This window comes from Notechis scutatus, chromosome 2 (assembly GCF_049901735.1).
Source record: "Notechis scutatus isolate UNSWTSFEM ecotype Mainland chromosome 2, rNotScu1.2, whole genome shotgun sequence".
Classification (NCBI taxonomy): Eukaryota; Metazoa; Chordata; class Lepidosauria; order Squamata; family Elapidae; genus Notechis; species Notechis scutatus.
In genome coordinates, this window is record NC_142010.1 from 11,952,169 (window position 1) to 11,969,226 (window position 17,058).

General features: G+C 40.9%; 1 protein-coding gene and 1 long non-coding RNA gene across 3 annotated transcripts in view; both read right to left on the minus strand.

Annotated features, from left to right (window-relative positions):
• The window catches only part of LOC113429383 (uncharacterized), a 56,358-nt gene extending 39,976 nt beyond the window's left edge, over positions 1-16,382 (minus strand). Inside the window, exons 1-5 of one of the 2 annotated variants that reach the window (XM_087952897.1) lie at positions 16,150-16,379; positions 15,035-15,598; positions 2,519-2,636; positions 1,300-1,382; positions 433-559 (exon numbers count right to left, since the gene is read on the minus strand). In XM_087952897.1, the coding sequence (XP_087809023.1) occupies positions 433-559; positions 1,300-1,382; positions 2,519-2,636; positions 15,035-15,436 (730 nt within the window). In that variant the 5' untranslated portion in view covers positions 15,437-15,598; positions 16,150-16,379. Of the gene's footprint in view, positions 1-432; positions 560-1,299; positions 1,383-2,518; positions 2,637-15,034; positions 15,599-16,149 lie in introns of both variants that reach the window. The other variant, XM_087952899.1, reaches the window with a different exon arrangement.
• Positions 7,721-10,789, minus strand: LOC113428569 (uncharacterized). The gene is made up of 2 exons (XR_015747090.1): positions 10,548-10,789; positions 7,721-8,234 (listed from the first exon to the last, which is right to left on the minus strand). It is a non-coding gene; the product is annotated as an uncharacterized LOC113428569 (long non-coding RNA).
• Positions 16,383-17,058: the final 676 nt, after the last annotated feature.

Sequence of the window (17,058 nt, forward strand, 5' to 3'; positions counted from 1 at the left end):
ATGGAGATGATTATTTTGTAATTTATGACCAGAAAGCATTAAGAAAACACATTTCCTGTATGCAAAGAGAGAGGCTATGCAGTATTCTAAGTTTTCTTTCAATAAATTTCCTTCTTCCATGAAGTCAGTTTGGTCAAAGTGTTAAGGCACCAGGCTAGAAACTAGGTCAGTGAGTTCTAGTTCAGCCTTAGGGATGAATGCTGGCTGGGTGACTTTGGGCCAGTCTCTCTCAGCTCAACCCAGGATTGCTGATGTAGGGAAAACAGCAGGAGGAAGGAATATTGAATTTGTCCACTGTTCTTTACAAAAAATAAAGGCGGGATATAAATAAGTGATCTTTTAATCACTTATTTCAATTAATCTATTTTTAATAACATCTAAGTACCCCATCCCATGACTTTTCTGTTTCTGAACACATATAAGGATTCTTACCCAGAGAAGCCAGATTCCTGGAATTCTCCAGCATGACTTCTCCATGGAGCGCTTTTTGGTCAGTATCCAGTTGAGACCACTCCTCCTTGGAGAAATGCACGGCCACTTCCTCAAAAGACACACCACCCTGAACAAGGAAACAAGTTTTCCTTTTAACAGATAATCCCAATTCAAGGAGAGAGATCCAGTGAACCAAATGGGAATCTTCTGCAGAGTTCAGAATGAGATCTCACTGCTTTTGACTAACCGTACAACTGAAGCACATTTGATCGTGTTGGAAGTCTGGAATGCCTTTCAATGTAGGCAACTAAAATAGTTTTCTTGGTCAATTGGAAGTTGGGTGTTAAATTCACTAGTTATCAGTGGCTCCAATTCTTCCTAGGTTGGGCAATGCCAAATAGTGGCAAAACCCACCTGACATTTTTTGCCAAGGGCTTACTTTATCCACTGAGGTGCAAATGTAACCCAACTCCACACCTTCATGAAGGTGTTAGAAGAGCTTGTAACTATATATGTCTATGGAGATTTTCAATCAAAAGGTCAGGGTTGTCCCAAAGATGCTTTTGAAAAGGGAACAAAAAAAGCATTTTTTGTAATGATATGTGAGAATGACCCGGGGAGGAAGAGTGAAATAAATGACTATTGAATGCTGACAATAGTCTGGTCAAATAAATCTGTGAAGCAGGAATGATGGAGAAAGTGGGAAAAGACCCTTAAGAAGGGAAAAATAGGCTAAGCTAAATATGAATTTTGAATCTAATATCATATTCATATTGCTTAGAAAAAGCAATTTATTACATTGAACATTACAACAAAATAAAACCCATCCAAGATTCATGGACCTTTTCTGATGTTTCTCCTCCTTACCTGAAGTAGTGGTTCAGCCAATCCTTCAGCTCCACCACAAAGATACAGTGGTTCAAAAAATTCCAGGGACAGCTTTCTACTCTCTGTGAGAAAGAAAAAAATTGTGGAAGCAGATTTGTTAGAGACATTCCAATCAAGAGGAACAGAAGAATAGGCTAAATATTGAAATCTCAGATCACATTTTCTTACCTGGAGTGGTGTCCTGGCTTTGATCTTTGTGTAAGGTCCGAAAAAAGTGTAAGAAAGATATAGAGCAATATGGCATATACAAAGATCAATAGGAATTAGATAAAATATTACAGGGGACAGAAGAAAAAATGATTACTAAAATGTATAACTATGTCTTAAGATTTCGAATGGAAGAAGAAAGAGTAAAGGAGACCATGATAATTTGGGCAAAAAAATTTCGGATATAGCATTAACTTGGAAGATTGTGGAAATTATGGGAGATAAATTGCCAATTAACATTATCAGCAGCCTATAAAGAAAACTTGTATAAAATGTTCTATTACTGGCATTTACCTCCGGCAAGATTGGCTAAAATGTTCCCCAATAGATCGGCAAATTGTTGGAAGTGTGATCATGAACTGGGAACCTTTTTCCATATGTGATGGACCTGCCCTAAAGCTAAGAAATATTGGCTCAAAATCAAGAATTGGCTGGAAGAAATTACAAAACAAAAAATTGAATTGAAATTTTTATTGGGTATATTAAGATATAAAATTAGCAAAACAAAACAAAACAATATATCATACTCCATATAATAACTGCAGCAAGAATTGCCTTAGCTCAGAACTGGAAATATGATAATGATCCTTCCGATAATCCATGATAATAAAAAAGGTTTTAGAGTGCACAGAGATGGATAGGTTATTGATAGAACTGAAAGAGAGAGAGGAAACAGTACTATGAAATCTGGAACCTATTTTACAACTGACTAGAAGGTAGACGGAAAGTAGAAAAATGAAAGGAGTTATGGTAAGATATAACTATGTAAATAATTATGTAAATAACTATGTGAATGTATATATGAACATATTAAATTGAATGTAGGAATAACTGTAACAATACTTAGTAATAATCTACACATTTAGAAACAAGTCAATGTGAATGAACACCATTACGAATACACTGTAATAAGTGGAAATGTGTTTTTAATTGTGAAATGTTCAATAAAGATTATTTTAAAATTATTTTTTTAAAAAAGACCTTTTCTTACCTGGTGTGGTATCCTGGTTTTGATCTTTGTGTAAGGTCTCCCTCAACAACAGCTCTTGAGAAGATTGGAATGAATCTTGCCTCCCTTCGGGATACTCAGTTATTGCTTCCAAGGATTTCTGGACATGATGTGAGTCAAGAAACAAAGAAAGAGCACTAAGGAATTATCATACTGGACCTTTAAACTAGCAGACCCCAATGTCCATTTGCCAAAGTCGAAAGAGAATGAAAGAATTACGCCAAATATATCCTTTCAAAGAAAAGTGGAAAAACTGGCCTTAGCTATTAATAATCCCAGAAAACTCTGCCAAAAAGGAACTGACAAATTCAGAAAGAATCTTTTTACAGCTGAAATGATAACATTCTCAGACCTGCATCTTTTCCGACTCCTGGGCCAGGAGAAAGCCTTCGGCCAGGGCCACCGCCTGGGAAGTGGTCTCCGCTCCACACTCCCGCACCCATTTCTCCATCTCCGGGGGAAGGACAGCCAGGAACTGCTCCAGGAGCACCAAGTCCAGAATCTGAGCCTTCGTGTGTCTTTCCGGCTGCAGCCATTGACGGCAAAGGCGGTGAAGCTGACTGCAAACATCTCGGGGATTCTTCCCCTCCTGGAACTGCACTTTTCTGAAATGACAGCATTGTCCCTCTATCTTCTCTCTAGTTTCCAATCCAGCTCCAAAATGGATGGATGGATCTCCCATGTTTTACTAATCAGAAGACGTCTGGCCAAGTATCCTAAAGGCCGTTCAGCTCTCTTCCTACACAAGATACTTTGGAATCCAAGGGAACCAGGAAAGATTTCCAACTTATATATCTGAAATGGAAAACAAAGAAAACTTCCAGAAATACAGGCTGACCAACTTATTTTATTTATTTATTTTATTTTATTTGGTTTGTCAATTGCTTACAAGATAATAGGTTTAAGTAAAAACATAGTTATGAATACATGGATACATATAAGAAAAATAAAAGAAACAATAGGACAGAGACGGTAGGCACGTTGGTGCGCTTATGCATACTTATGCTATACTTAACTGAGCATCCACATAAACCCAAATAAGAAATTTTTATGAACCCAACACCTGGAAAGAGGAACGGAATCTTATTAGTTGGAAGACTAATGTTCTGTGTGTGGAAAAATATCTGTAGTAACTTTCTGCATCAACTTTGATCAAGGACTAAAAACTTTGGATATATAAATTTAAAACTTGTTTTTGTCTTCTGATTCCTACATATTTATTCAAATAATTTTGATGGCTACTTGATACATTAAAAACAACCTTTGTACAATTCAGATCAGAAATGTCTCGGGTCACAAACAGCCATTGAGATGAATGGCTATCTAAATCTATTTTACAGGTCAACCAATCAATATTTGAACTTCTGTTGTAATGTTAGATAGCAGAACCCCATTAACCTCTTGGTATACGCAGTACAATGCAGTGAGCCATGTGCTGATCTTTACATTGGGAAAACAAAACAGCCATTTCATAAACACATGGAACAATGTAGGAGAACAAACTCATCTGCACAAGATTCAGCAGCCCATCTGTTTAAAAGATAAAGGCCACTCTTTTGAAGACCTGAAAGTATACATTTTGGGCAGAGAGGACTGCTGGTTTGAAAGAGGGGTCAAAGAGGCCATCGATGTCAAAATTGAACGGCCCTTTCTCAATAGAGGGAGAGTGATAAGACATAATCTATCTCCAGTTTAAAACACAGTCATAACTTCCAGGAAGGTTCCATACCTATTTATACCATTCAGGTGACTCTGAAATTACAGCTCCAGGTGGCCTTCTTAGATCTAGCTAAAAGAATGCAAATGATCAGCTGAGTATAAATCCTTCCATTCCCCACTATCCAGTCAGAGCTGAAGAACCTTCTCGGATGAGAAGTGAAAATGTCTTCAAAGAAAACCCAGAAAGTCCAGTTGCCTATAAAGTCTTGCCTCTCCAATCTTCCCAAGAATGCAGAACTCTTGAAACCGAAGTCGTTCCAAAAGGAGCTTTTATTGAAAAGGTTATGATAAGAAGAGGTCTAAGCAGGAACTAAATTTCCCACTTAGAAGCAGCAATTTAAAGCAGTGCAAACCAAATCCCTCCCACAGAAGTAGCAATGCAGGAAACAGATATACAAATTCACAACACACAACGCTGGAAACAGAAAGAGAAACTCCATATAGAGGTCTCCCCAAGCCTCCCTCTACTACCAGAATGCTACCGTCCCAATAGAAATATATGGGACCTGACAGTTGCCTCTTGAAAAAGCACCTTTGGGACACCCATGACCTGGATGACTGAGAATCTCCATAGACTCTTGGTGCAAACCGCTTGTGGGTATCTGAGAAATCACAATCAACAAACCACCATTCAATGCAAAGAGCTATTCAAAATACCCGAATCAACAAACCAGGTATGGATTAACATGATGCTTTGATGCAGGCATCTCCTGGAAAGATGTTTCTCACGTTTCGCCTGATCCTGAATGGCTCCGACTTTTCTGGCGGTCCTGATTTTCCCCCTGGAGGTAACGCAGCGGGACCGTAGTTTTTGATTTCTTCCCTGCCTGCCCCGTGCATGCACAGGGGCGGCAGGGGAACATGGGACAAGGGGCTCCCCACTTTCCAGGATTCCGAATTTGAAGTTTTGCGTCAATCCACGCACGGTCCAGCCCGTGGAAGAACAATCCCCCCCGACACCCACTTACTGAACTCCGGAGTCAGGTCTTAATCTCCCTCCGTGCAAGGCTTCCTTGCAGCCTCTTGGACTGCTGGAAAGGCTCGGCCTAAGGCTCGCAGCGAGGGAGGGGCGGGTCGAGAGGGAGCAGAATCGGGCACTGTAGAAAGGGCGGACGTGCTTTCACCCTTCCCTGCAAAATGCCCCGCGAGGCTCTCGGACCTGGTGAAAGAGCGCATGCCCAGTTCTCTCCTGAAGCGGGTGAGGGTCGACCTGCCTTTCCAACGGCTACCTGGGGAGCCCCCTGGTGGATCCTGCGTGCAACGCCAGGTGGACCCTGTCAGGGCATAGGACAGCTCATCATGTTTCATGCTGGCCTGGGATGATGGGCATTGGAGTAGAAAGAAAGGCTCTCTCTGACATTGCCTGACTGCAGCAGGTAGCAAATTCTAGACTTTCCTGTTTTTTAATGGGCTAAGAACGATCTGTGGACTTGTGAATATTGAGAAAACCTCGCTGGAGGCTCAAAAGGAACAGGAGCCTCTTTGAAGCCCAGATGTGGTTGTTGACAAAGTTAGCCCTGAAGTGAGGGAAGTGAAGAGGGCTGGCAGAGTCACAGTGTGGGAAGTGATGGCTTTAAAAAATTAAGATTTGTATGGATGTTTTATTTCCATTATTTCAGCTGCCTTTTCAAATTAATCTTGCTTGGAAAAAGGGCATCTAAAGGAAACAAGTTCCAAAATGGGGAGGAAGCTCAAACTCACAAAAGTTTTAGAAATTTTACCTCAAAACAAGGCGCCATGATGGAGATGAATGGGGGAATGGTGTCTCATAGGTGACTGGAGGAAAGGTGGAATTACAAAATGGAGGAAGGCAAATCTTGTGAAGTAAATATAAAGTTCAAATTCCATGAGGTAAAAAAGAAAAATGGCTTTGTTTTGGTTTTTCAGTAGGGAAGACAGCTGAGGAAATATGAGTAGAAAGTTGAAAGACAATGTCAGTCAACTGTTCAAAACAAAGTACCAATTTTCTTCTAGCCAAAAGAGTTAAAGATTGCCAAGGTTTGAAGAGATTAGTTGTGGATTAGAAGGTGACAGTGCAAGAACAAAGAGATTTCTCTACATTAAAGAGAGGAGGAAAGACTTAACAAGCAATTTAAAAAGAATGGGATTAACACCTCTCTCGTCAAAAACGTGGTTCTTTTCAGCCCATTTTTCTCAGCCTTCTATAATGGAGAAAATTGACATAATGGCTACAAAACCAAGATTGGTGCCCTTTCACCAATTTGATGCAGAACCATAAATGAGCACTATTTGAATTAACTAGCCTGAGTCTCTGAAAATCTGAAGTATTCACCCCACTCACAAATCCTTCCAAAAGTTTTCCTGTGGGTTTAATTTTTAATATATTAGAAAGAATTTAAAATTCTCACAAATAACCATACCAGTGATATTTAATTTTCTTTATATACAAAATTATTATTCCATTCTGATTAATATCCAATTAAATCCAATTTACTTAAATTGAATAAAGAGATTTCCTAATTATTCTCATGTCTTAGAAAGGCAAAATAGCAATAGCTGTAGCAGTTAAACATATATACTTATTCATAGTGCTTTACCGCACTCCATAAACAGTTTTCAGAATCAGCATATTGCTCCATACAATCTGGGTCCCCATTTTATCGGCCTCAGAAGAATGGAAGGTTGAGTCAACCTTGAGCCAGTTGGAATCGAACTGCTGGCAATCAGCAGAATTAGCTTGTAATACTGCATTCTAAACACTGCACCACCATGGCTCTAATGATTAAAAAAATGTATTTGAACATGGATTTCACTTCTTATTCTGCTTTTTTGGGGAGTGGAATTCATCCGGAAACTCTTTTCACATGATACTTTGATATATATATATGTAGGTCTAGGTGTGTTCGGGTCTTTTCCTGTGTAAGATTAAGAGTATCTTGGCGATGTTTCGGCGAGGTCCCACTCGCCATCCTCAGGCTGGTGCTTTCGGCTTCATGCCAGTGCAAGCAGATGGAGACAGCAAGGAGCCTGGGTGTAGCTTAGCTTAACTGTTCTGTAGTAAAGTTGCTTGCTGCTGTGAAAATAAAACTGAAACTCCTCTAACAAGATAATACACAATTTGCTCTCAACAGTTGGCTGTGCGCAACTTCCCTTTTTAAACACTGTGTTCCCAGCTGCAGCTAATGAAGGGAATAAGGGTCCTTGCCTTCCCCGTAAGCCACGCAACTCACATTGCTCCCTTCTCCGTTCCTCTCTGCGTGCCCTAGGATAAAGAGGGGTGTGGGACTGGGTCTTCCTCCGAATTCCCTCTGCCTTGCTTTACCTCTCCGCTGCTCTGCCCAGCTGGACTTTGCCCTTCCCCAGTTTCTTCCACAGCCAACAGAGCCACACTCCCACTCCCTGTCAGCTGCTCAGTCTCCCCCTCGATTCCAACAGGGCCATGACAACTATAATGCTGATCCAGCCCTCAATGAAATGGAGTTTGACGCGCCACACTTAGGACAATTAAGATTTATAGTGATGTTTTATTTCCATTATTTCAGCTGCCTTTTCAAATTCATGCCTCGGGGCAGCTAACAGCAGTTCAAAATAGCATCTGGTGGCAGCAAAAATGGGAAGAATCCAGAAGAAACAATCTTGCTTGAAAAGGGGGCATCAAAAGGAAACAAGTTCCAAAATGGAGAGAAAGCTCAAACTCATGGAAGTTTTAGAAATTTTACCTCAAAACAAGGCGCCATGATGGAGGGATGAATGGGAGAATGGTGTCTCATAGGTGACTGGAGGAAAGATGGAATTACAAAATGGAGGAAGGCAAATCTTGAGATTTGCCTTCAAATTCCATGAGGCAAAAAAGAAAAATGGCTTCATTTTGGTTTTTCAGTTGAGAAGACAGCTCAAGAAAATATGAGTAGGAAGTTAAAAGACTCATCCAGACTAAACAAAATACCAATTTTCTTCTAGATAAAAGAGCTGAAGACTCCCATGGTTTGAAGAGATTAGTGTGGATTTCAATGTGACACTGCAAGAACAATAAAGAAATTTATATTAATGAAAGAAAAAAAACAGAGAAATAGAGCTAAGAAGCGATTGAAAAAGAATAAACACCTCTCTCTTGCCCAAAGCCTGGTTCTTTTGAGCCCATTTTTCACAGTCTTCTATAATGGAAAACATTGGCTACAAAACCAATGTCACAAAAAAGTGACACAGTTGCTACAAAACTAAAATTGGTGCCCTTTCAACAGTTTGATACAGAAACGTAATTGAGCAGTATTTGAATAAATAGCTTCAAAGCAGCCTGAGTCTCTGAAAACCTGAAGTATTCCCCCCCCCCAAATCCTCCCAAAAGTTTTCCTGTCTGTTTTATTTTTAATTCATTAAAAAGAATTTTTAAAAATATCTCATAGACAACCATACCATACCAATGATATTTTACTCATATCCAAAATTAATTTTATTCCATTCTAATTAAAATCCAATTAATTTCAATTAAACCCAATTTATTTAAATTGAATTTAGAGATTTCCTTATTATCATGTCATAGAAAGACAAAATAGCAATAGCCATAGCACTTAAACTTATATACCGCTTCATAGTGCTTTACAACACGGGTTGCCAACCTTTTGGACCTCAGGGACCACCAAACTCATAATTTTAGATCCCAGGGACCACTAACTGGTTTGGTGGGTGTGGCCTATTTGTGGGTGTGGCTTGGTAGTCATGACTGTCTGAGCATGGCTTGTATGTAAATATAAATATTTATATAAATATTGAATTTTTATTTTTTTAAAAGAGCAACATTTACCCAAAAGCAGGCAAAGCAGGCAGATTGAGTTGCTCACAGAATCATTCAGTGATCTATCTGCCATTGGCCAGCTCAGTCTCTCAAATTTGCTTGCCATGAGTCTGCACTGAATTTGCTTGCAAGCAAACCTTCAGTCCTAATGGAGGTTCATCTGTACTTAAAAGCAGAGCTGAAGATCTAAAGACTAGTTAGAAAGCAAGAAATCCAACCTTTTCCTGATTCCTAGCTAATGTAAATCTCCCGGCACAGCAGAACAGATGATGGTCAGAAAAAGGAAAAATAGAAATTTAGCAGAGAAGTTTGCCGGGTAAGAAGTGAGTGTGCGGGAAGGGTTCCCACGGGCCATGTGGGTGGCGTAGCCTTGTGTGTCTGTGCAGCCTGTGCAGTTAATTGCTTTGGGGGGGGTGCTCTGGGGGTGAGATTTCTCTGTGGCCCAGCAAAATTTTCTCACAGCCCACTGGTTGGCGACTACTGCTTTACAACACTCCATTAATCAGTTTACAGAATCGGCATATTGCCTACAACATTCTGGGTCCTCATTTTATGGGTCTCAGAAGAGTGGAAGGTTCAATCAATCTTGAGCCAGTCAGAATCGAACTCCTGGCAGTCAGCGGAATTAGCTTGCAATACTGCATTGTAACCACTGCACCACCTTGGCTCTATTGCTTCAAAAAGTATCTTTGAACACAGATTTAACTTCTCATTCTGGTTTTTTTTATGAGAGGAATTCATCATTCTGAAATTATTTTCACATGATACGTTGATATATATGTGATCTTCTTCTATGGCTTTTGGTTGAATTATGTTGAATTCCCAGACAGTCTCAACTTACAACAGTTCATCTACTACTGTTTGAAGTTAGAATGGTACTGAAAAAAGTGTCTTATGACCATTTTCCACACTTATGACTGTTGAAACATGGTCACATGATTTACATGAAGATGTTTGACAAGTCACTATATTTATGACAGTTGCAATGTTCTGGGGTCACGTGATCACCTTTTGTAAACTTCTGATCGGAATCAGAAGCAAAATCAATGGAAAAGCCAGATTCCCTTAATGTTAGTAACTTAACCACTGCAACGATTCCTGAACAAATATGGCAAGAAAAGTTGTAAAATGGAGCACAACTCACTTAACAACTGTTTCGCTTAGCAATAGGAATTTTGGGCTCAACAGCAGTAATAAACCTGTATATCTACTGAACCTCTTCCCACACTTCCTTTATTGATATGGTTTCTCCTGCATGTGGATCTTTCTATGACAAGCAAAGAGCTTTACTTTATGCAAAGCTCTTTCCACACTCCATGCATTCATATGGTTTTCCCACATCTACCCAGTATGGATTTTTTCATGGGAAGATCACAACTCTCTTTAAAGCCCTCTCCACATTGCGCACACATACACACACACACACACACACACACACACACACACGGCTTCTTTCCTGCATGGATCCTTTTATGGAATTCAGATTACTGCTACAATGAAAAGTATTTTCACATTCCATGCACTGATATGGCTTCTCACCTGTGTGGATCCTCTTATGGGAATCAAGACAACTGGTACACGTAAAGGTCTTTCTACAGTTCTTACATTGATATGGTTTCTCTCCTGTATGGATCCTCTTATGGGAGGTAAGATTACTACTCTCCCTAAAAGCCTTTCCACATTCAATGCATTCATATGGCTTCTCCCCTGTGTGGTTCAAATTGTGGGAATTAAGACTACTGCTACAAGTGAAGGTCTTTCCACATTCCACATAATGCATATCACATGCATTGATATGGCTTCTCTTCATGGTGGGTCTTCTTGTGGTAATCAAGATGACTGGTAAAAGCAAAGGTCTTTCCACACTCCACGCATTGATATGGCTTTTCTCCTGTGTGAATCCTTTTGTGGGAGGTAAGAGCAGAATTCCACTTAAAGCCCTTTCCACATTCCACACATTGATACGGCTTCTCTTCTGCGTGGATCTTTTTGTGGGAATTAAGACTACTCCTATAAGCAAAAGTCCTTCCACACACCATACATTGATATGGTTTCTCTCCTGTGTGAATCCTTTTGTGGGAGGTAAGAGTAGAATTCCACTTAAAGCCCTTTCCACATTCCACACATTGATATGGCTTCTCTCCTGTGTGGATCTTTTTGTGGGAATTAAGACTAGTGCTACAAGTGAAGGTCTTTCCACACTCTATGCATTTATAAGGTTTTTCTCCTTTGTGATTCCTTTGATGTATTATAAGAGAATGATTGTAAAGGAAAGTTTTTTTGCACTCCACACATTGATATGGCTTCTCGTCTGTATGGATGCTTTTATGGTGAATCAGAGCATATTTACTTTTAAAGCTCTTTCCACATTCCACACATTGATATGGTTTCTCTCCTGTGTGGATCCTCTTGTGGGAATTAAGACTACTGCTACAAGTGAAGGTCTTTCCACACTCCATGCATTGATATGGCTTCTCTCCTGTGTGGGTCTTTTTGTGGGAATTAAGATGACCAGGACAAGTAAAGGTCTTTCTGCACTCCATGCATTGATATGGCTTTTCTCTTGTGTGGATCCTCTTGTGACGATTAAGATGATTGGTACGAGTAAAGCTCTTTCCACACTCCTTACATTGATATGGTTTCTTTCCTGTGTGGATCCTCCTGTGGGAATAAAGACTACTGCCACATGTAAAGCTCCTTCCACACACCATGCATTGATATGGCTTCTCTCCTGTATGGATCCTTTTGTGTGAGGTAAGAGCAGAATTCCACTTAAAGCCCTTTCCACATTCCACACATTTATATGGCTTCTCTCCTGTGTGGATCCTTTTGTGGGAAGTAAGATCACTGGTACAAGTAAAGGTCTTTCTACACTCCATGCATTGATATGGTTTCTCTCCTTTGTGGATCCTCTTGTGGGAATTAAGATTAATGCTATAAGTAAAGGTCTGTCCACACTCCATGCATTTATAAGGTCTTTCTCCTTTGTGTATTCTTTGATGTCTTATAAAGGAGTCATAATAACAGAAGGTTTTTCTGCACTTCACACATTGATATGGCTTCTTCTCTGTATAGATGCTTTTATGGTGAATCAGAGCACATTTACTACTAAAGCCCTTTCCACACGCCATGCATTGATATGGTTTCTCTCCTTTGTGACTCCTTTGATGCCTTATAAGTGAGTAATTATTAGAAAAGTTCTTTCCACACTCCAAGCATTGATATGACTTCTCACCTGTGTGGATCCTCTTATGGGACTTAAGATGACTCTTACGAGTAAAGTTCTTTCCACACTCCAAGCATTTATAAAGTTGTTCTCCCTTGTGATTCCTTTCGTGACTTCTAAGAATATGATTTTTACAGAAGGTCTTTTCACACTCCCTCCAAGTATATGCCTTCTCTTCTGAATATATCTTTTTATGAGAAATACGATGATCGGATTTATTAAACAACTTTCCAGATTCCATGCATTTATACGGTCTTTCTCCCGCATCGATGTTTGTACGATTAGGAAGCCAATTGACCCGAGGAAAGCCTTTTTTAATTCTTTGTGATTGCTTTGTTTTATCACTCTTTGGTTGAATCTGATCTGCAAATTTCCCTTTTTCCCCTTTCTTATTCTCTTGCCCATTAAAGCCTTCAAAAAGAAAAATGAAAATGAAATATAGCAAGAATAGGGGAACAATCACACCTTTTCTTATGAAATTTAGCCAAAGAATAATTAATATATTTTGGATTCTTTGCTGGCAAATATGAAGGTTTTAGCAAACTAAGGTTTTAGCAAAGACCCATTTTCAAGTGTATCTCTACTGACACTCATATAACAGGATTAGATCATATCACAATGAATCTAAGCTTTGACCTGGGACTATTTCATGGTGCCACAAACCCCTGAAGCCCATTGGACACAGTATCATGCTGGGTCAACAATATACCTACCAGCTCCCCAACTTCATTGGAAGTCTCATCCTCACTTGTCTGCAGAGCAGAATCTTTGAAAGCCAAGGGGAATTTCTGGATGGAAATAGCTTCCCACCCTCAATTAGGCTGATGCCAAACTTGGAACAGAAGTGGGCACATTTCAGAGAAGGGACATGGCACTCAAGACCCATCTAGGTCCATTGGGGAGCCAGTGACCAGGTGGAGGTATGAACACCGAACCCTAGTAAGCAGAACCTTGCTCAAGAGATGACATCATCCCTATGTGTCCCTCAGATTCTTGCTAAAATCTTCTATGGCATGAAATGTTGCATTTTATGAGCAGAAAGCATTAAAAAAACAATTCCTTTATGTAAAAAAGAAATTCTATGCAGTTTTCCAATTTTTCTTTCAATAAATTTCCTTCTTCTATAAATTTAGTTTGGTGAAACAGTTAACACACCACCCTAGAAACTAAGTGACTGTGAGTACTAGTTCTTTCTTAGGCATGAATGCTGGCTGGGTGACTTTGGGCCAGTCTCTCTCAGCTCAACCCATGTCACGGGGTTGTTGTAGGAAAAACAGCAGGAGGAATACTCAGTTGTCCACTGCCTTTATTATTATTTACCAAAATATAAAGGCTGGATATAAATAAATAAGTGATGTTTTATCAGTAATCACAACTAAGCCCCCCACCCCATGATGTTTGTATGTTTCTGAGCAGAGATAGGGATTCTTACCCAGAGAAAACAGATTCCTGGAAATCTCCAGCATGACTTTTCCATGGAGAGCTTTTTGGCCAGCATCCAGTTGAGACCACTCCTCCTTGGAGAAATACACAGCCACGTCCTCAAAAGACACACCACCCTGAACAAGGAAACAAGTTTTCCTTTTAACAGATAATCCCAAGAATAATTTGCCAGTTTTCTTCCAATTGAGAGAGATCTAGTGAACAAAATAGGCATCTTTTGCAGAATTCACTGTGAGATCACTTGTAATAGTATATGTCAGTGATGGCAAACCTATGGCTCGTGTGCCAGAGGTGGCACACAGAGCCCCCTCTGTAGGCAAATGTGCCTTCTCTAGCTGGTCTTTGGGTTTCTGATGCTCCACACACATGCATGTTCCGGTTTGGTCACTTGGTGCCGAAAAGGTTCGCTATAACTGCTATATCTATGGAGATTCTCAGTCACCAGGTCACAGTTGTCCCAAATGCTTTTGAAAAGGAAGAAAAGAGTATTTTTTTGTAATGGTGTGTGAGAATAACCCTGGGAGACAGAAGGAAGAGCCCCGATGCTGACAACAATCTGGTCAATGAAATCTGATGGCGAAGCAGGAGAAATGGAGAAAGCGTCTCACAAAGGATCCCCTCAGAAGGGAGAGAGAGGCTAGGCCGTCTATCAGTTTTGAATGACCGGATGTCAGATTCATATTGCTTACAAACAGCAATTTATTACAATAAACTCTAGAACAAAATGAAATCCATCCAAGATTCATGGAGATTTTCCAATCTTTTTCCTCCTTACCTGAAGTTGCGGTTCAGCCAACCCTTCAGCCCCACCACAAAGAGGAGGTGATTCTAAAATTTCCAAGGACAGTTTTCTACTCTCTGTAAGGGAAAAATGGTAGAAGCAGATTTGTTCTAAGGAGAGAGATTCCAATCAAGAGAAGCAAAAGAATCAGCTAAATGTTGAAGTCACATTATACAGAAAGAGCTTTTCTTACCTGGCGTGCTTTCATTCCTTTGATCTTTGTGTAAAGTCTCCCTGAACAGCAGCTCTTGAGAAGATCTGAATGAATCTTTCCTCCCCTTGGGATATTCAATCAATGTTTCCAAGGATTTCTGGACAGGATGTTATACGAGAAACAAAGAAAGAGTACTAAGGAATTATCATACTGCACATTTAAATAAGCAGATATATATTTATTTGTTTAATATTTATTTCTGAAACACAAAACAGAATGGAAGAATTGCCCCAAATACATACTCTGGAAGAAAAATGGAACAACTGGCCTTAGGTGTTAATAATCCCAGAGAACTCTACGAAAAAGGAATTGACAAATTCAGAGAGTTTCTCTTTAGAGATGAAATGTTTACATTCTCACACCTGCATCTTTTCCGACTCCTGGGCCAGGAGGAAGCCTTCAGCCAGGGCCACCGCCTGGGAACTGGTCTCCGCTCCACACTCCCTCACCCATTTCTCCATCTCTGGGGGAAGGACAGCCAGGAACTGCTCCAGGAGCACCAAGTCCAGCATCTGAGCCTTCGTGTGTCTTTCTGGCTGCAGCCATTGACAGCAAAGGTGGTGAAGCTGAGTGCAAACATCTCGGGGACTCTTCCCCCCCTGGAACTGCACTTTTCTGAAGTGACAGCACTGAACCTCTGAACTGTTGGCTTGTTCCTCTTGGCTCTTCTGCCCAAGACTTGCCCCATTCTTCCGGTATCTCCAAGGCTGAGTAGTTGGAGGGCCTTTTCCAACTCCCGCATGTGCTGAGCTTTGTCCATCCATTTTCTCTCTGGTCTCTAATCTAGTTCCAAAATGGATTGATGAATTTCCAAAGTCTTATTAATCACAAGAGGTCTAGCCAAATGTCCGAAGGCCATTCAGCCCTTTTACCACTCAAGATATTTGGACTCCAGAGGAACCAGGAAACATTTCCAATTTACGTATCTGAAATGGACAACGCAGCGAGTTCAATAGGGTGACAAATCTGAATATTGAGCAACCTCTTCCTCCTCCTCCAAAACAAAGAAAGAAATCTAGCAATATCTGTAAGGAGGGGGTATCTTATTCGAAAGACTGACTACTGCAGTAAATTCAGGATCGCCCTTCCAGATAAGCTACGAACAAGGACTGAAAATATTGGATAAATACATTTAGAAAAGTTTTGGACTTCTAGTGTCTGATTATTTACTCTAATAATTTCGCTTCTCTCAGCTTAGGAAAGAGGAGGGGAGGGAATCCCCTTCTGAAAACGGGGCCACGAAACATGCAGGAAACTGTCCAGGAGTTAAGGCTGCTTTGAAAGTAGAAATCTCTGCTTTGCAAAGCTCTCCCGCCTCGCAGGGTTTCTCCCAATGAAATGGAGGGTAAACGCATCCCTCGTCTCTGCGGTCCTCATTCCCCCGCCCCCCGAAGCTTTGCTTCCTCCCCGGCCTGGCCCGTGCATGCACAGGGACGGCAGGGGAACATGGGACCCCGGGATCTCCCTTTCCCATAACTCCGAACCTGACGAACTTTGGCAGGTCGCCACGCTCGCCTCCAATAGCAACGTCCGGATCTCCATCCGTGTAAGATTTCCCTGCAAACTCTTGGGACTTCTGGAGAAAACTCATCCCGAGGCTCACAGCGAAGGGGAGCCGCATCGGACACGGTAGAAAAGCCAGATGCGCTCCCAGCCTTTTCCCGGGATGGGGGAAGGGGTGGGAAGACGGGCACAGGGAACACTTGTGACGGGGAGAAAACAGGGCGCATGCTCAGTTTCCTTCGAAAGCAGGAGGGGGAGGGGGCGCTGCCCAGCTCTTCCAAGGGGACCGAGGGAGCCCCCTGGAGGATCCTTCGAGCGATGCCAGAGGACACGCAGGGACTCGGGTGATGGGCATTGGACTAGATTTAACCTAAAGGATAGTTGAAGAAGAATGTGATACTTGTGTTTGATATTTTGGAATATTTGAAACAACAATGTAAATAATGTATCCTTACGATGTATATTGACTGTTTCCTCGTCTGATTTGATTGCTTATTGTACCCCACCAGGGGTGGGATTCAAACTTCTTAGCAACCAGTTTTGTGGGCGTGGCATAATTTGTGGGTGTGGCTAAGTGGCCATGTGACTGGGGTGGGTGTAGCTAGGTGGCCATGTGACTGGCAAACCAAATATAAGTGGTCCTCACTTAATGGCCAGTTGCTTAGCAAGTGTTCTAATTTACAACTGACCTCCTGAGTTTTTGGTGTTTTGACCTGTTTTTGGTGTTTTGACAGCCATATATATACACACACACTTATGACCAGTTACAACATCCCACACAGTCTTGTGATTGAGGTTTTCTATGTTTTTTGCCAATTTCCAGCAATTCCTTCGGGTTTCTGGTTAAAAATGCCCATTGGGGAAAATGGACTTGTTTAACAAC